The sequence below is a fragment of the Oncorhynchus tshawytscha genome, linkage group LG08, assembly GCF_018296145.1.
Source record: "Oncorhynchus tshawytscha isolate Ot180627B linkage group LG08, Otsh_v2.0, whole genome shotgun sequence".
NCBI lineage: Eukaryota > Metazoa > Chordata > Actinopteri > Salmoniformes > Salmonidae > Oncorhynchus > Oncorhynchus tshawytscha.
This window is the reverse complement of record NC_056436.1, coordinates 1,095,951-1,115,408: the sequence shown is the minus strand read 5'-3', so window position 1 is coordinate 1,115,408 and position 19,458 is coordinate 1,095,951. Positions and strand designations below refer to the sequence as shown.

The following is a 19,458-nucleotide window of genomic DNA, read 5'->3' as shown; positions in this document are numbered from 1 at the left end:
TTGGCTGGCTAGCAGGAAGGCTGGACTATCTCTCTTGCCTGATTAGCCGGGAGCATGGACTGTCTCTCTTGGCTGGTTAGCAGGAACGCTGGACTGTCTCTCTTGGCTGGTTAGCAGGAAGCCTGGACTGTCTCTCTTGGCTGGTTAGCAGGGAGGCTGGACTGTCTCTCTTGGCTGGCTAGCAGGAAGCCTGGACTGTCTCTCTTGCCTGATTAGCCGGAAGCATGGACTGTCTCTCTTGGCTGGTTAGCAGGAACGCTGGACTGTCTCTCTTGGCTGGTTAGCAGGGAGGCTGTGCTAGTGGAAGGCTGGACTGTCTCTCTTGGCTGGTTAGCAGGGAGGCTGGACTGTCTCTCTTGGCTGGTTAGCAGGGAGGCTGGACTGTCTCTCTTGGCTGGTTAGCAGGGAGGCTGGACTGTCTCTCTTGGCTGGTTAGCAGGGAGGCTGGACTGTCTCTCTTGGCTGGTTTGCAGGGAGGCTGTAAATCAAAGCAGTGCGGCAAAAACAACAACACAGGGTTACAGATGGAATAAACAAACGTACAGTCAATAATACAGTAGGAAGATCAGACCAAACATACCAAATATAATGTTCTAAAGTTTAAAACAAACTTTTATAATAATCTTACCATAAGTGAAGGGGCAACCATGTTTTCTATTGAAGTGATGTCAGTGACCTTCAGGTGGGAGAAGTCGGAGCTCTAGAAAGATGTCAGTGACCTTCAGGTGGGAGAAGTCGGAGCTCTAGAAAGATGTCAGTGACCTTCAGGTGGGAGAAGTCGGAGCTCTAGAAAGATGTCAGTGACCTTCAGGTGGGAGAAGTCGGAGCTCTAGAAAGATGTCAGTGACCTTCAGGTGGGAGAAGTCGGAGCTCTAGAAAGATGTCAGTGACCTTCAGGTGGGAGAAGTCGGAGCTCTAGAAAGATGTCAGTGACCTTCAGGTGGGAGAAGTTGGAGCTCTAGAAAGAGTTGGATACATTTTACCCAGTTGTCCTGAACGCACCATTACAAAACTCTGTTTTGGATGAGACTGACGTTATGACCAAAACAATCCCATTTTTCAAACAGAAATTTGCTGTAGCACTAATTCCAAAATGTTTTAGAAAGTTAGGAACAAATATACAACAGGCAGTTAGGAAAGCTAAGGCTAACTTTTTCAAACAGAAATTTGCATCCTGTAGTAAAAAAAGTTCTGGGACACTGTGAAAAAAAAAAGAAGTCCATGGAGAATAAGAGCACCTCCTCCCAGCTACCCACTGCTCTGAGGCTAGGAAACACGGTCACCACCAATAAATCTACGATAATCGATCATTTAAGTAAGCATTCTTCTACGGCTGGCCATGCTTTCCACCTGGCTACCACAACCCCGGCCAACAGCTCTGCACCCCCCACAGTAACTTGCCCAAGTCCCTCCCGCTTCTCCTTCACCCAAATCCAGCTGAAGTTCTGATAGAGCTGCAAAATCTGGACCCCTACAAATCAGCCGGGCTAGACAATCTGGACCCTCTCTTTCTAAAATTATCTGCTGAAATTGTTACAACCCCTATTACTAGCCTGTTCAACCTCTCTTTCATATCGCCTGAGATCCCCAAAGATTGGAAAGCTGTCGCTGTCATCCCCCTATTCAAAGGAGGAGACACTCTAGACCCAAACTGTTATAGACCTATATCTATCCTACCTTGCCTTTCTAAAACCTTCGAAAGTCAAGTTAACATACAGATCAGCGACCATTTTGTATCCGACCGTACCTTCTCCACTATGCAATCTGGTTTCCGAGCTGGTCATGGGTGCACCTCAGCCACGCTCAAGGTCCTAAATGATATCATAACCGCCATTGATAAAAGACAGTACTGTGCAGCAGTCTTCATCGACCTGGCCAAGGCTTTCGACTCTGTCAATCACTGCATTCTTATCGGCAGACTCAATAGCCTTGGTTTCTCAAATGACTGCCTCGCCTGGTTCACCAACTACTTCTCAGATAGAGTTCAGTGTGTCAAATCGGAGGGCCTGTTGTCCGGACCTCTGGCAGTCTCTATGGGGGTGCCACAGGGTTCAATCCTCGGGCCGACTCTTTTCTCTGTATAGATCAATGATGTTGCTCTTGCTGCTGGTGATTCTCTGATCCACCTCTACGCAGACGACACCATTCTGTATACTTCTGGCCCTTCTTTGGACACTGTGTTAACAACCCTCCAGATGAGCTTCAATGCCATTCAACACTCCTTCCGTGGCCTCCAACTGCTCTTAAATGCTAGTAAAACTAAATGCATGCTTTTCAACCAATCGCTGCCTGCACCCGCATGCCCGACTAGCATCACCACCCTGGATGGTTCCGACCTAGAATATGTGGACAACTACAAATACCTAGGTGTCTGGTTAGACTGTAACTCTCCTTCCAGACCCACATCAAACATCTCCAATCCAAAGTTAAATCTAGAATTGGCTTCCTATTTCGCAACAAAGCATCCTTCACTCATGCTGCCAAACATACCCTTGTAAAACTGACCATCCTACCAATCCTCGACTTCGGCGATGTCATTTACAAAATAGCCTCCAATACCCTACTCAACAAATTGGATGCAGTCTATCACAGTGCCATCCGTTTTGTCACCAAAGCCCCATATACGACCCACCATTGTGACCTGTACGCTCTCGTTGGCTGGCCCTCGCTTCATACTCGTCGCCAAACCCACTGGCTCCATGTCATCTACAAGACCCTGCTAGGTAAAGTCCCACCTTATCTCAGCTTGCTTGTCACCATAGAATCTCCCACCTGTAGCACGCACTCCAGCAGGTATATCTCTCTCGTCACCCCCAAAACCAATTATTTCTTTGGCCGCCTCTCCTTCCAGTTCTCTGCTGCCAATGACTGGAACGAACTACAAAAATCTCTGAAACTGGAAACACTTATCTCCCTCACTAGCTTTAAGCACCAGCTGTCAGAGCAGCTCACAGATTACTGCACCTGTACATAGCTCACCTATACTTTAGCCCAAACAACTACCTCTTTCCCTACTGTATTTATTTATTTATTTTGCTCCTTTGCACCCCATTATTTCTCTCTCTACTTTGCACATTCTTCCACTTAAAACCTACCATTCCAGTGTTTTACTTGCTATATTGTATTTACTTTGCCACCATGGCCTTTTTTTGCCTTTACCTCCCTTATCTCACCTCATTTGCTCACATCGTATATAGACTTGTTTATACTGTATTATTGACTGTATGTTTGTTTTTACTCCATGTGTAACTCTGTGTCGTATCTGTCGAACTGCTTTGCTTTATCTTGGCCAGGTCGCAGTTGTAAATGAGAACTTGTTCTCAACTTGCCTACCTGGTTAAATAAAGGTGAAAAAAATATATAATAAAAAAAATAAATAATAGCACCTAACCTATTAAATATATTTTTTAATGTACCTGTAGAATGGGAGAGGTTTGAAGACTTCTATAATTCCTTTCGTCAGCTATAGCAGCTGATGGTTTTTAGATGACGTAACATGAGGAGACATAATGTAATGGTCTATGTATTTTCAATATGTTTCACAATTCTAACCACAAAGCCATCTTTTCTCTTGTGTTTCTGACTGTCCTCCCCACTTCCCATTTATTTGGCATATACACATGAAATACACGGCCTGTACACAGTGTACTGAGATGCTTCCTTGCAGGTTAACCTGTAGACAACGCAACAATAGAACAAGTCAGTAGCTAAGTGAATAAAAAGAGTAATAACAAATAAAAGCTCAATTAAATTTGACCAATTTAATAATGGCCCGTTTTTTACATTTGTTTTTGACCCAAGAATGTTTACTTGTAGAATGTTATTGATTATAGGACCTTTATGATTAATTTGGTCAGTTCCACCTCTTCAACATTGCCCAGTTTAAACAGGGTTAATATGAATATCACAGTTCAGCTTCAGTCCACCGGGGGGCACTGTGTCACTGTCAGAAGACATGTTTCAGTCAGAAAAACTAATCTCTTCGGTCTCAGCTAGCTAGCCAGCCAGTAGCTATCGGAAGCAGCTAGCCAGCCAAGCCAGCTACAGAAACGAAACTCATCAAATGCACTCGTTCGAAATAAACACTTTATGACTTAAATCAATATCCTTAGCTTGCCCATTCACTAAATAATACTGATAAATAACTGACTGACACCCAATAGCTTAAGGATGCTAAGTGCTAACGGTAGCTTATTAGCATTAGCCAACCCTTATACTGAGGCAGAATAGCTGGGTAGCTTCTACCAGGGCGTTTCGCTGAATGATGACGTCCACATCGAACCGTCCTGCAGGGTTGGGGGGGAGGGGCCAAGGGACATGGGCGGTCCACTGCGTTGTGAAATATTGACCAATCGCAGCAGCTGCCGCATCTGTTCAGGGGCTTCCCTGCAGTGCCTAGTTCTGGCTTTCCACTAGATAACACAGCCGCAAAGTCTAATTGAAAAAGGTAGGGGAAAAAATGTTTTTTTTTGGTCTTAATCCAAGGTTAGGCATAAAGCTAGCTGTGGGGTTAGGTTTAAAATCTGATTTTAAGAAGAGGGGTCAATTATGACTGTGGTTGTGTTAACTAGTGACATCCCCACTACTGCCTAGTGCAGTATACAGTATTTTATTTTAAATACTGCATAGCAAATTATGTTATGGAAACTCATATCAGACTGAAATAACACAGTCAAAAGGTTCAGGGCTGGACCATGAAAAGGTTCGGGGCTGGACCATGAAAAGGTTCGGGGCTGGACCATGAAAAGGTTCGGGGCTGGACCATCAAAAGGTTCAGGGCTGGACCATGAAAAGGTTCGGGCTGGACCATCAAAAGGTTCAGGGCTGGACCATGAAAAGGTTCGGGGTTGGACCATCAAAAGGTTCAGGGCTGGACCATCAAAAGGTTCAGGGCTGGACCATCAAAAGGTTCAGGGCTGGACCATCAAAAGGTTCAGGGCTGGACCATCAAAAGGTTCAGGGCTGGACCATCAAAAGGTTCAGGGCTGGACCATCAAAAGGTTCAGGGCTGGACCATCAAAAGGTTCAGGGCTGGACCATCAAAAGGTTCAGGGCTGGACCATCAAAAGGTTCAGGGCTGGACCATCAAAAGGTTCAGGGCTGGACCATGAAAACAGCCTAATGACTGGACCACTTGCTTATGGTGCCACAATGCGCTGGACAACAGTCCATAGCTCTCTGTTGTTCATGACAGCTGGTAGGTCCTCTGTTCTGAGGCCAGGGTCTCAACAGATGTCCACGAAGGTTACGTCTGGCCTTCCAGGTCTTCACCTGAGAGAGGGTAGCAAGTACCCACAGTGTGAGACCGATGCCTGGCCGCCAGCTCAGGGTGTCTGAAACAGTGACCAACACACACACACACACAGGAACAAAAACACACCAAAGCACACTAAACTTTACAAATGTAATAGAAGTGTTTATTAAATGTAAGACTTGGAAGAAGTCACCATATTTCAATGCACTTCATGGGACGAAGTGCATTCATCATATATTTATATATATATATATATATGTACCACCAACCCAAAACTGATTGATTTCGGCATTAAACATAAATAAAACAAAATAAACATATTTACATCATTACCAGATCAGATGGACAGATAGATTTAACTACAGGTCAAAGGTTAGGGTTCAAGGGAGAGGTCAGAGGTGCAGAACCAGACATCCAGGGAAAGAAGAGAGAAGAAGAGAAGAGAGGAGGAGGGAGGAGAGAAGAAGAGAGGAGGAGGGAGGAGAGAAGAAGAGAGGAGGAGGGAGGAAGAGAAGAAGAGAGGAGGAGGGAGGAAGAGAAGGAGACAGAAAAACTTAATATCCGTTAGATAACTATCTTATAAACTAATTCAACTATAGTTGTCATTTATAACACTACTTCTAGAACTAAAAGCAGAGATGACAGTATTATCTAAAGGTCTTAGATACTCTTGATTGCAGACAGACAGAAATACAATTTAGGTACTTGCTGCAGTTGTTCTCAGAGTTTGAAGGCAAAGTCAAAGAACGATAATTCCTTCATAATAGTCCATAAAACATGAATACAAATAAAACAACCCTCTTTGCTGGGACTCGGATACAGTAGGTCAAAGGGAAAAGGTTATAAACTGTAAGATCTAGTCTGAACATTTAAACCAGGGGTGTATTCATTAGTGCACACCGTAGCAAAACGTTTTGCAATGGAAAACCAGAGTTTTTTTTATTGGACAAGTTCAGCAAGGTCCCTCCCTGTTGTTTCAGCCTTATTGGTTCAACCCAGTTTGGGTTATAAAAAAACATCAAAAATAAGTGATTTTATTTTGACCAAACCTCAGTAGACTCTCCTCTCTCATCTCTACTCAACAGAAGACTCTCTGTCATCTCCACTCAACAGAACCAGCTCTACCTCAGCAGACTCTCCTCTCTCATCTCTACTCAACAGAACCAGCTCTACCTCAGCAGACTCTCCTCTCTCATCTCTACTCAACAGAACCAGCTCTACCTCAGCAGACTCTCCTCTCTCATCTCTACTCAACAGAACCAGCTCTACCTCAGTAGACTCTCCTCTCTCATCTCTACTCAACAGAACCAGCTCTACCTCAGCAGACTCTCCTCTCTCATCTCTACTCAACAGAACCAGCTCTACCTCAGCAGACTCTCCTCTCTCATCTCTACTCAACAGAACCAGCTCTACCTCAGCAGACTCTCCTCTCTCATCTCTACTCAACAGAACCAGCTCTACCTCAGGAGACTCTCCTCTCTCATCTCTACTCAACAGAACCAGCTCTACCTCAGGAGACTCTCCTCTCTCATCTCTACTCAACAGAACCAGATCTCTGCTGTAAATTTATCAGCTTCTTCAGTCAAAAACTTTACAGTAATCAAAAACTTTACAGTAATCAAAAACTTTACAGTAATCAAAAAAGCTTGCAGGATTATATGAAAAAAAGCCTTTCAAAAATCATTAGAAAAAGTACAATTGATAAAACAATAATTATAGTACATTACAATTATCAGTGATAAGAGTAACAAGGACTTGATCAGACTTTTCTAAAGCACTGCTCTCCTGTCCAGAGGAGAAAACATGGTGTTTATCAAAGGTCCAACATGTTATTGGGAGGTCCTCCTCAACTTAGAATCAGTTCATTCTTGTTCTAAATGAAATACAGACCGAGCAATAGACATTTAAAGGCCAGTTGTAATCAAGCCAACATGAGATGACAACATGTAAATGAGAACCTGTTCTCAACTGGCCGACCTGGTTAAATAAAAGGTGGAAAAACAAAACATAGGGAGCGTTTTCCGTGAATGTGGTCTACGCAAACATGGGAATATGGTCTTTAAAAGGTGCAGAGAGGACCTGACGTGATCGGACTGAATCTGGCCCCTAGGTGACAGTTAACTTAGAAATACATCCACTCTCCCTTCTATTTCTTAGATAGAAAGAACCTATGACACAGTATCCTCCGGGCTTAAGAGACCAGATCACATTCAGCTAGCGATCAAGTGCAGCTATCCTCTCTCTCCCTTCATCAGATATCATAATGCTTCATTCTGTCAGTGCCATTTACAAAGCAATGGAACCGTATTACAGTCTCAGTCCGTATATATACACAGGTGTGACCACACCGCATCTTTTAACAACATACAATCATTTGAATTTTTTTTGTTTACTTATTTACAAAATTGTCAGGGAGAACATTTTGGAAAATCATTGTCCTGCTCTGGCTAGCAACTTAAACAGAGTTGACTTTGTACATTTACAACAAAAGAAAAGAAGATAGCTTGAGGAATTCTTAGCCCTGTAATCCCCATCATGCTGTAGAAACATTCCCCAGCACCATTCATTAAGGGCAGAGCAGGTCTCCTGGTCCAAGGCAGGTCAGATATCTGATGCATTCACAAACACCAAGGCAGTTAACACCTCACAAACCTACTAAGGCCTAAAGCAATACATTTAAATCATCTTAAACAGAACTAGCAGGAAAAGGTTTTTCACCCAAGTCAGGCATGTCTGTCTCAGCCTCCAGTTCTCAGTACTAGTTTACCAGTTGTTAAGGACAGTTCATGTTAGAACAAGGTGTCATCTAGATATGGTTGATAAGGTACAGGGTTCAGCAGGGCTCAGCAGGAGGGAGAGATTGAATGAACAAACACTGTGTGAGAGTACGGTTACTGTAGTAGGGTTACTGTAGGAACGATGTGAGAGAGATGTCCAACAGGGTCTCTTTGGTGGTGTGTCAGAGGGAGGAGGTTCTGTCTGGCATTAGACTGAGAATGGGGGAACAGGGGTGACTGGCATGTGTGTGCGTGTGTGTGTGTTGCGTGTGTGTGTGTTGCTTGTGTGTTGCGTGTGTGTGTGTTGCGTTGGTGTGTGTGTGTGTTCAGGAAGAGGCTATAGAGGTGCGTGCAGGCCATCCGGCTGACGAGGCGCTGTATGTCCGGGATCGTTGTCGGACTGCCAGGCGACACGGAACTTCCAGTTCCTGAAACAGAGGCTCCTCCGTGATGTCAGCAGCCTCAGGACGCTCCGCCGGGTTAAGGGACAACATGCTACGGACCATGCCCAGCTAGAGTACACAGGAGAGACACATCAGGGTACACGACAAAACACACTACGATCTGATCAATATCAAAACATACCCAACTGATCAGATACAATACTTATTCATTTCCTAAGAGTAGCACATTTCATGCCATGATTGTATTTTGTTCCATCTATGATATTATTATTGATATTATTGTATCAAGCTTTGTAACAGTGTTTTTGTTATTTAATTCTCCATTTGGACAAGGAGATAGAAGCAGACAGACAGCAGAGACAGTAGGAGGCACCAGAGAGCCAGCAGAGACAGTAGGAGGAGTCAGACAGACAGCAGAGACAGTAGGAGATAGAAGCAGACAGACAGCAGAGACAGTAGGAGGAGTCAGAGAGCCAGCAGAGACAGTAGGAGGAGTCAGACAGACAGCAGAGACAGTAGGAGGAGTCAGAGAGCCAGCAGAGACAGTAGGAGGAGTCAGACAGACAGCAGAGACAGTAGGAGTCAGAGAGCCAGCAGAGACAGTAGGAGAGTCAGAGCCAGCAGAGACAGTAGGAGGTGTCAGAGAGCCAGCAGAGACAGTAGAAGGAGTCAGACAGACAGCAGAGACAGTAGGAGGAGTCAGAGAGCCAGCAGAGACAGTAGGAAGTGCCAGAGAGCCAGCAGAGACAGCAGGAGAGTCAGAGAGCCAGCAGAGACAGTAGGATGAGTCAGAGAGCCAGCAGAGACAGTAGGAGGAGTCAGAGAGCCAGCAGAGACAGTAGGAGGTGCCAGAGAGCCAGCAGAGACAGTAGGAGGAGTCAGAGAGCCAGCAGAGACAGTAGGAGGTGCCAGAGAGCGAGCAGGAGGCGTCAGACAGACAGCAGAGACAGTTGGAGGCGCCAGACAGACAGCAGAGACAGTAGGAGGAGTCAGAGAGCCAGCAGAGACAGTAGGAGGCGTCAGAGAGCCTGCAGAGACCTTAGGAGGCATCAGAGAGCCAGCAGAGACAGTAGGAGGCGCCAAAGAGCCAGCAGAGACAGTAGGAGGAGTCAGACAGAGAGCAGAGACAGTAGGAGGAGTCAGAGAGCCAGCAGAGAGAGAGGAAGTGCCAGAGAGCCAGCAGAGACAGCAGGAGGAGTCAGAGAGCCAGCAGAGACAGTAGGATGAGTCAGAGAGCCAGCAGAGACAGTAGGAGGAGTCAGAGAGCCAGAAGAGACAGTAGGAGGTGCCAGAGAGCCAGCAGAGACAGTAGGAGGTGCCAGAGAGCGAGCAGGAGGCGTCAGACAGACAGCAGAGACAGTAGGGAGGAGTCAGAGAGCCAGCAGAGACAGTAGGAGGCATCAGAGAGCCTGCAGAGACAGTAGGAGGAGTCAGAGAGCCAGCAGAGGCAGTAGGAGGAGTCAGAGAGCCAGCAGAGACCTTAGGAGGCATCAGAGAGCCAGCAGAGACAGTAGGAGGCGTCAGAGAGCCAGCAGAGACAGTAGCAGGTGCCAGAGAGCCAGCAGAGACAGTAGGAGGCGCCAGAGAGCCAGCAGAGACAGTAGGAGGCGCCAGAGAGCCAGCAGAGACAGTAGGAGGCGCCAGAGAGCCAGCAGAGACAGTAGGAGGTGTTAGCCAAAGAGCAGAGACAGCAGGAGGTGCCAGAGAGCCAGCAGAGACAGTAGGAGGAGTCAGACAGAGAGCAGAGACAGCAGGAGGTGCCAGAGAGCCAGCAGAGACAGTAGGAGGCGCCAGAGAGCCAGCAGAGACAGTAGGAGGTGTCAGAGAGCCAGCAGAGACAGTAGGAGGAATCAGACGGAGAGCAGAGACAGCAGGAGGTGCCAGAGAGCCAGCAGAGACAGTAGGAGGCGCCAGAGAGCCAGCAGAGACAGTAGGAGGTGCCAGAGAGCCAGCAGAGACAGTAGGAGGCGTCAGACAGAGAGCAGAGACAGCAGGAGGTGTCAGAGAGCCAGCAGAGACAGTAGGAGGAGTAAGACAGAGAGCAGAGACAGCAGGAGGTGCCAGAGAGCCAGCAGAGACAGTAGGAGGCGCCAGAGAGCCAGCAGAGACAGTAGGAGGCGCCAGAGAGCCAGCAAAGACAGTAGGAGGAGTCAGACAGAGAGCAGAGACAGCAGGAGGTGCCAGAGAGCCAGCAGAGACAGTAGGAGGTGCCAGAGAGCCAGCAGAGACAGTAGGAGGTGCCAGAGAGCCAGCAGAGACAGTAGGAGTTGCCAGAGAGCCAGCAGAGACAGTAGGAGGTGCCAGAGAGCCAGCAGAGACAGTAGGAGGAGCCAGAGAGCCAGCAGAGACAGTAGGAGGCGCCAGAGAGCCAGCAGAGACAGTAGGAGGCGCCAGAGAGCCAGCAGAGACAGTAGGAGGCGCCAGAGAGCCAGCAGAGACAGTAGGAGGCGCCAGAGAGCCAGCAGGCGGTGCCAGACAGACAGCAGAGGCAGTAGGAGGTGCCAGAGAGCCAGCAGAGACAGTAGGAGGCACCAGAGAGCCAGCAGGAGGTGCCAGACAGACAGCAGAGACAGTAGGAGGCGCAAGAGAGCCAGCAGAGACAGTAGGAGGCGCCAGACAGACAGCAGAGACAGTAGGAGGCGCCAGAGAGCCAGCAGAGAGGGTAGGAGGCGCCAGACAGAGAGCAGAGACAGTAGGCGCCAGACAGAGAGCACCAGAGACAGGGTGCACCAGAGAGCCAGCAGAGACAGTAGGAGGCGCCAGAGAGCCAGCAGAGACAGTAGGAGGCGCCAGAGAGACAGCAGAGACAGTAGGAGGCGCCAGAGAGCCAGCAGAGACAGTAGGAGGCGCCAGACAGACAGCAGAGGCAGTAGGAGGCGCCAGAGAGACAGCAGAGACAGTAGGAGACGCCAGAGAGCCAGCAGAGACAGTAGGAGGCGCCATACAGAGAGCAGAGACAGTAGGAGGCACCAGAGAGCCAGCAGAGACAGTAGGAGGCGCCAGACAGACAGCAGGGGCAGTAGGAGGCGCCAGAGAGCCAGCAGAGACAGTAGGAGGCGCCAGAGAGCCAGCAGAGACAGTAGGAGGCGCCAGAGAGCCAGCAGAGACAGTAGGAGGCGCCAGAGAGCCAGCAGAGACAGTAGGAGGCGCCAGAGAGCCAGCAGAGACAGTAGGAGGCGCCAGAGAGCCAGCAGAGACAGTAGGAGGTGCCAGAGAGCCAGCAGAGACAGTAGGAGGCGTCAGACAGAGAGCAGAGACAGCAGGAGGTGTCAGAGAGCCAGCAGAGACAGTAGGAGGAGTAAGACAGAGAGCAGAGACAGCAGGAGGTGCCAGAGAGCCAGCAGAGACAGTAGGAGGCGTCAAACAGAGAGCAGAGACAGCAGGAGGTGCCAGAGAGCCAGCAGAGACAGTAGGAGGCGCCAGAGAGCCAGCAGAGACAGTAGGAGGCGCCAGAGAGCCAGCAAAGACAGTAGGAGTCAGACAGAGAGCAGAGACAGCAGGAGGTGCCAGAGAGCCAGCAGAGACAGTAGGAGGTGCCAGAGAGCCAGCAGAGACAGTAGGAGGAGCCAGAGAGCCAGCAGAGACAGTAGGAGGCGCCAGAGAGCCAGCAGAGACAGTAGGAGGTGCCAGAGAGCCAGCAGAGACAGTAGGAGGCGCCAGAGCCAGCAAAGACAGTAGGAGGTGCAAGAGAGCCAGCAGAGACAGTAGGAGGTGCCAGAGAGCCAGCAGAGACAGTAGGAGGTGCCAGAGAGCCAGCAGAGACAGTAGGAGGTGCCAGAGAGCCAGCAGAGATAGTAGGAGGTGCCAGAGAGCCAGCAGAGACAGTAGGAGGCGCCAGAGAGCCAGCAGAGATAGTAGGAGGTGCCAGAGAGCCAGCAGAGACAGTAGGAGGCGCCAGAGAGCCAGCAGAGACAGTAGGAAGCGCCAGAGAGCCAGCAGAGACAGTAGGAGGCGCCAGAGAGCCAGCAGAGACAGTAGGAGGCGCCAGAGAGCCAGCAGAGACAGGAGGAGGCACCAGAGAGCCAGCAGAGACAGTAGGAGGAGCCAGAGAGCCAGCAGAGACAGTAGTAGGCGCCAGAGAGCCAGCAGAGACAGTAGGAGGCGCCAGAGAGCCAGCAGAGACAGTAGGAGACGCCAGAGAGCCAGCAGAGACAGTAGGAGGCGCCATACAGAGAGCAGAGACAGTAGGAGGCACCAGAGAGCCAGCAGAGACAGTAGGAGGCACCAGAGAGACAGTAGGAGGCGCCAGACAGAGCCAGCAGAGAGGGTAGGATGTGTCAGACAGAGTGCAGAGACAGTAGGGGACGTCAGACAGACAGCAGAGGCAGTAGGAGGCGCCAGAGAGACAGCAGAGACAGTAGGAGGCGCCATACAGAGAGCAGAGACAGTAGGAGGCACCAGAGAGCCAGCAGAGACAGTAGGAGGCGCCAGACAGACAGCAGGGGCAGTAGGAGGCGCCAGAGAGCCAGCAGAGACAGTAGGAGGCGCCAGAGAGCCAGCAGAGACAGTAGGAGGCGCCAGAGAGCCAGCAGAGACAGTAGGAGGCGCCAGAGAGCCAGCAGAGACAGTAGGAGGCGCCAGAGAGCCAGCAGAGACAGTAGGAGGCGCCAGAGAGCCAGCAGAGACAGTAGGAGGTGCCAGAGAGCCAGCAGAGACAGAGACAGAGAGCAGAGACAGCAGGAGGTGTCAGAGAGCCAGCAGAGACAGTAGGAGAGTAAGACAGAGAGCAGAGACAGCAGGAGGTGCCAGAGAGCCAGCAGAGACAGTAGGAGGCGTCAAACAGAGAGCAGAGACAGCAGGAGGTGCCAGAGAGCCAGCAGAGACAGTAGGAGGCGCCAGAGAGCCAGCAGAGACAGTAGGAGGCGCCAGAGAGCCAGCAAAGACAGTAGGAGTCAGACAGAGAGCAGAGACAGCAGGAGGTGCCAGAGAGCCAGCAGAGACAGTAGGAGGCGCCAGAGAGCCAGCAGAGACAGTAGGAGGTGCCAGAGAGCCAGCAGAGACAGTAGGAGGTGCCAGAGAGCCAGCAGAGACAGTAGGAGGAGCCAGAGAGCCAGCAGAGACAGTAGGAGGCGCCAGAGAGCCAGCAGAGACAGTAGGAGGTGCCAGAGAGCCAGCAGAGACAGTAGGAGGCGCCAGAGCCAGCAAAGACAGTAGGAGGTGCAAGAGAGCCAGCAGAGACAGTAGGAGGTGCCAGAGAGCCAGCAGAGACAGTAGGAGGTGCCAGAGAGCCAGCAGAGACAGTAGGAGGTGCCAGAGAGCCAGCAGAGATAGTAGGAGGTGCCAGAGAGCCAGCAGAGACAGTAGGAGGCGCCAGAGAGCCAGCAGAGATAGTAGGAGGTGCCAGAGAGCCAGCAGAGACAGTAGGAGGCGCCAGAGAGCCAGCAGAGACAGTAGGAAGCGCCAGAGAGCCAGCAGAGACAGTAGGAGGCACCAGAGAGCCAGCAGAGACAGTAGGAGGAGCCAGAGAGCCAGCAGAGACAGTAGTAGGCGCCAGAGAGCCAGCAGAGACAGTAGGAGGCGCCAGAGAGCCAGCAGAGACAGTAGGAGACGCCAGAGAGCCAGCAGAGACAGTAGGAGGCGCCATACAGAGAGCAGAGACAGTAGGAGGCACCAGAGAGCCAGCAGAGACAGTAGGAGGCACCAGAGAGACAGTAGGAGGCGCCAGACAGAGCCAGCAGAGAGGGTAGGATGTGTCAGACAGAGTGCAGAGACAGTAGGGGACGTCAGACAGAGAGCAGAGACCGTAGGAGGCGCCAGAGAGCCAGCAGAGACAGTAGGAGGCGCCAGACAGAGAGCAGAGACAGTAGGCGCCAGACAGAGAGCACCAGAGACAGGGTGCACCAGAGAGCCAGCAGAGACAGTAGGAGGCACCAGAGAGCCAGCAGGAGGTGCCAGACAGACAGCAGAGACAGTAGGAGGCGCCAGAGAGCCAGCAGGGACAGTAGGAGGCGCCAGAGAGACAGCATAGACAGTAGGAGGCGCCAGAGAGCCAGCAGAGACAGTAGGAGGCGCCAGACAGAGAGCAGAGACAGTAGGAGGCGCCAGAGAGCCAGCAGAGACAGTAGGAGGCGTCAGACAGAGCCAGCAGAGAGGGTAGGAGGTGTCAGACAGAGAGCAGAGACAGTAGGGGACGTCAGACAGAGAGCAGAGACAGTAGGAGGTGTCAGACAGAGAGCAGAGACAGTAGGAGGCGTCAGACAGAGAGCAGAGACAGTAGGAGACGTCAGACAGAGAGCAGAGACAGAAGGAGGTGCCGGAGAGCCAGCAGAGACAGTAGGAGGCGTCAGACAGAGAGCCAGCAGAGACAGTAGGAGGTGTCCAACAGAGAGCAGAGACAGTAGGAGACGTCAGACAGGGAGCAGAGACAGTAGGAGGCGTCAGATAGAGAGCCAGCAGAGAGGGTAGGAGGTGTCAGACAGAGAGCCAGCAGAGAGGGTAGGAGGTGTCAGACAGAGAGCAGAGACAGTAGGAGGCATCAGACAGACAGCAGAGACAGTAGGAGGCGCCAGAGAGACAGCAGGTGGTGCCAGATAGACAGCAAAGACAGTAGGAGGCGCCAGAGAGCCAGCAGAGACAGCAGTAGGCGCCAGAGAGACAGCAGGAGGTGCCAGACAGACAGCAGAGACAGTAGGAGGCGCAAGAGAGACAGCAGAGACAGTAGGAGGCGCCAGACAGACAGCAGAGACAGTAGGAGGCGCCAGAGAGCCAGCAGAGAGGGTAGGAGGCGCCAGACAGAGAGCAGAGACAGTAGGCGCCAGACAGAGAGCACCAGAGACAGGGTGCACCAGAGAGCCAGCAGAGACAGTAGGAGGCACCAGAGAGCAAGCAGGAGGTGCCAGACAGACAGCAGAGACAGTAGGAGGCGCCAGAGAGCCAGCAGAGACAGTAGGAGGCACCAGAGAGCCAGCAGGAGGTGCCAGACAGACAGCAGAGACAGTAGGAGGCGCAAGAGAGACAGCAGAGACAGTAGGAGGCGCCAGACAGACAGCAGAGACAGTAGGAGGCGCCAGAGAGCCAGGCAGACAGACAGCAGAGGTAGGAGGCGCCAGACAGAGAGCAGAGACAGTAGGCGCCAGACAGAGAGCACCAGAGACAGGGTGCACCAGAGAGCCAGCAGAGACAGTAGGAGGCGCCAGAGACAGCAGAGACAGTAGGAGGCGCCAGAGAGACAGCAGAGACAGTAGGAGGCGCCAGAGAGCCAGCAGAGACAGTAGGAGGCGCCAGAGAGCCAGCAGAGACAGTAGGAGGCGCCAGACAGACAGCAGAGGCAGTAGGAGGCGCCAGAGAGACAGCAGAGACAGTAGGAGACGCCAGAGAGCCAGCAGAGACAGTAGGAGACGCAGAGAGCCAGCAGAGACAGTAGGAGACGCCATACAGAGAGCAGAGACAGTAGGAGGCACCAGAGAGCCAGCAGAGACAGTAGGAGGCGCCAGACAGACAGCAGGGGCAGTAGGAGGCGCCAGAGAGACAGCAGAGACAGTAGGAGGCGCCAGAGAGCCAGCAGAGACAGTAGGAGGCGCCAGACAGAGAGCAGATATACACTACTTACCTCCTGGACGTTGTTCTTGGAGAAGACAGCAGGAAACTGCAGCCCTCGGACTTCAGTCAGAGTCTGGAGATAAACATGGTATCATGGACAATACTGTAGTACTATTCACCCTGGTGAGTTTATATATAGTACTATTCACCCCGGTGAGTTTTTATTTCGTACTATTCACCATTGTATGGTACTCACCCTGACCCTCTCCATCTGTGTCCTGAAAGGACAGAGCAGCTCAAACAGGATCAGACCCAGAGAGTAGATATCCACTTTGTGAGAGTACAAGTCACCAGACAACTGGAGAGGAGAGAGAGCAAGGTTATGGTTACAGTTAGATAGATAACCATCTCTAATCTAGAAGACTACACAGTTCAGGGTAACAAGAGAGTAGATATCTACTTTGTGAGAGTAAAGGTTAAGACACGGATAGACATCTTGGTTACATCTCTATTAGACAGCTCTAACAGGAGGAGTTTAACAGGAGGAGTTACCAGACAGACAATTTACCAGTCTAAAATATCTATTACATGAACCAGGACAGGGGGTACCAGGACAGGGTGAACCAAGTTTAACCAGACCAGGGTGAACCAGGACAGGGTGAACCAGGATTAACCAGGACAGGGTGAACCAGGATGAACCAGGACAGGGTGAACCAGAATTAACCAGGACGGGGTGAACAAGGATGAACCGGGACAGGATGAACCAGGACAGGGTGAACAAGGATGAACCGGGACAGGATGAACCAGGACAGGGTGAACCAGGACATGATGAACCAGGATGAACCAGGACAGGGTGAACCAAGTTTAACCAGACCATGGTGAACCAGGATGAACCAGGACATGATGAACCAGGACAGGGTGAACCAGGACAGGGTGAACCAAGTTTAACCAGACCAGGGTGAACCAGGACATGATGAACCAGGACAGGATGAACCAGGACAGCATGAACCAGGACAGGGTGAACCAGGACAGAGTGAACCAGGATGAACAGGGACAGGATGAACCAGGACAGGGTGAACCAGGACAGGGTGAACCAGGATGAACCAGGACATGATGAACCAGGATGAACCAGGACAGGGTGAACCAAGTTTAATCAGACCAGGGTGAACCAGGACATGATGAACCAGGACAGGGTGAACCAAGTTTAACCAGACCATGGGGAACCAGGATGAACCAGGACATGATGAACCAGGTCAGGATGAACCAGGACAGGGTGAACCAAGTTTAACCAGACCAGGGTGAACCAGGACAGCATGAACCAGGACAGGGTGACCAGGACAGAGTGAACCAGGATGAACCAGGACAGGGTGAACCAGGATGAACCAGGACAGGGTGAACCATGATGAACAGGGACAGGATGAACCAGGACAGGGTGAACCAGGATGAACCAGGACAGAGTGAACCCGGATGAACCAGGACAGGGTGAACCAGGGTGAACCAGGACAGGGTGAACGAGGATGAACCAGGACAGGGTAAACCAGGACAGGGTCAACCAGGATGAACCAGGACAGGATTAACCAGGACAGGATGAACCAGGATGAACCAGGACAGGGTGAACCAGGATGAACCAGGACAGGGTGAACCAGAATGAACCAGGACAGGGTGAACCAGAATGAACCAGGACAGGGTGAACCAGAATGAACCAGGACAGGATGAACCAGGACAGGGTGAACCAGGATGAACCAGGACAGGGTGAACCAGGATGAACCAGGACAGGGTGAACCAGGACAGGGTGAACCAGAACAGGGTGAACCAGAACAGGGTGAACCAGAACAGGGTGAACCAAGTTTAACCAGACCAGGGTGAACCAGGATGAACCAGGACAGGATGAACCAGGACAGGGTGAACGAGGATGAACCAGGACAGGGTAAACCAGGACAGGGTCAACCAGGATGAACCAGGACAGGATTAACCAGGACAGGATGAACCAGGATTAACCAGGACAGGGTGAACCAGGATTAACCAGGACAGGGTGAACCAGGATGAACCAGGACAGGGTGAACCAGAATGAACCAGGACAGGATGAACCAGGACAGGGTGAACCAGGATGAACCAGGACAGGGTGAACCAGGATGAACCAGGACAGGGTGAACCAGGACAGGGTGAACCAGGACAGGGTGAACCAGAACAGGGTGAACCAAGTTTAACCAGACCAGGGTGAACCAGGATGAACCAGGACAGGATGAACCAGGACAGGGTGAACCAGGACAGGGTGAACCAGGACAGGGTGAACCAGGATGAACCAGGACAGGATGAACCAGGACAGGGTGAACCAGGATTAACCAGAACAGGGTGAACCAGGATTAACCAGGACAGGGTGAACCTGGATTAACCAGGACAGGGTGAACCAGGATTAACCAGGACAGGGTGAACCAGGATTAACCAGGACAGGGTGAACAAGGATTAACCAGGACAGGATTAACCAGGACGAAACAGGATGAACCAGGACAGGGTGAACCAAGTTTAACCAGACCAGGGTGAACCAGGACAGGGTGAACCAGGACAGGATGAACCATGACAGGGTGAACCAGGATGAACCAGGACAGGATGAACCAGGACAGGGTGAACCAGGATTAACCAGGACAGGGTGAACCAGAATTAAGCAGGACAGGGTGACAACACATCCGCCAGGCTGATCCTCAACCCGGGGGCCCCTCAGGGGTGCATGCTCAGTTCCTTCATGTACTCCCTGTACACTCATGACTGCACGGCCAGGCACGACTCCAATACCATCATTAGGTTTTCCGATGACACAACACCGACAACGATGAGACAATCTATGGGGAGGTCAGAAACCTGGCCGTGTGGTGCCAGGACAACCTCCTTTCCCTCAACGTGATCAAGACAAAGGAGATGATTGTGGACTACAGGAAAAGGAGGATCGAGCACGCCCCCATTCTCATCGACGGGGCTGTAGTGGAGCAGGTTGAGAGCTTCAAGTTCCATCACCAATGAACTGTCATGGCCCAAACATACCAAGACAGTCGTGATGAGGGCACAACAAAACCTATTCCCCCATCAGGAGATTGAAAAGATTTGTCATGGGTCCTCAGATCTTCAAAAGGGTTTACAGCTGCACCATCGAGAGCATCCTGACGGGTTGCATCACTGCCTGGTATGGCAGCTACTCGGCGTCCGACCTCAAGGCACTACAGATGGTAGTGCATACAGTCCAGTACATCACTGGTCCCAAGCTTCCTGCCATCCAGGACCTCTATACCAGGCGGTGTCAGAGGAAGGCCCTAAAAATTGACAAAGACTCCAGTCACCCTTGTCATAGACTGTTCTCTCTACTACCACACGGCAAGCGGTACCGGAGTGCCAAGTCTACGACCAAGAGGCTTTCTAAACAGCTTCTACCCCCAAGCCATAAGACTCCTGAACATCTAATCAAACAGCTACCAGACTATTTACCCCCTGTATATAGTCTCCACATTGACTCTGTACCGGTACCCCCTGTATATAGCCTCCACATTGACTCTGT

General features: G+C 51.1%; 1 protein-coding gene across 1 annotated transcript in view; it reads right to left on the bottom strand.

Moving 5' to 3' along the window:
• Window positions 1–5,395: 5,395 nt before the first annotated feature.
• eif2ak3 (eukaryotic translation initiation factor 2-alpha kinase 3) overlaps window positions 5,396–19,458 on the bottom strand; it is a 71,397-nt gene continuing 57,334 nt past the window's right edge. The window contains exons 15-17 of the mRNA XM_042325049.1: window positions 16,171–16,272; window positions 15,985–16,047; window positions 5,396–8,543 (exon numbers count right to left, since the gene is read on the bottom strand). Coding sequence (XP_042180983.1) covers window positions 8,358–8,543; window positions 15,985–16,047; window positions 16,171–16,272 — 351 coding nt within the window. The 3' untranslated portion in view covers window positions 5,396–8,357. The remainder of the gene's footprint in view (window positions 8,544–15,984; window positions 16,048–16,170; window positions 16,273–19,458) is intronic.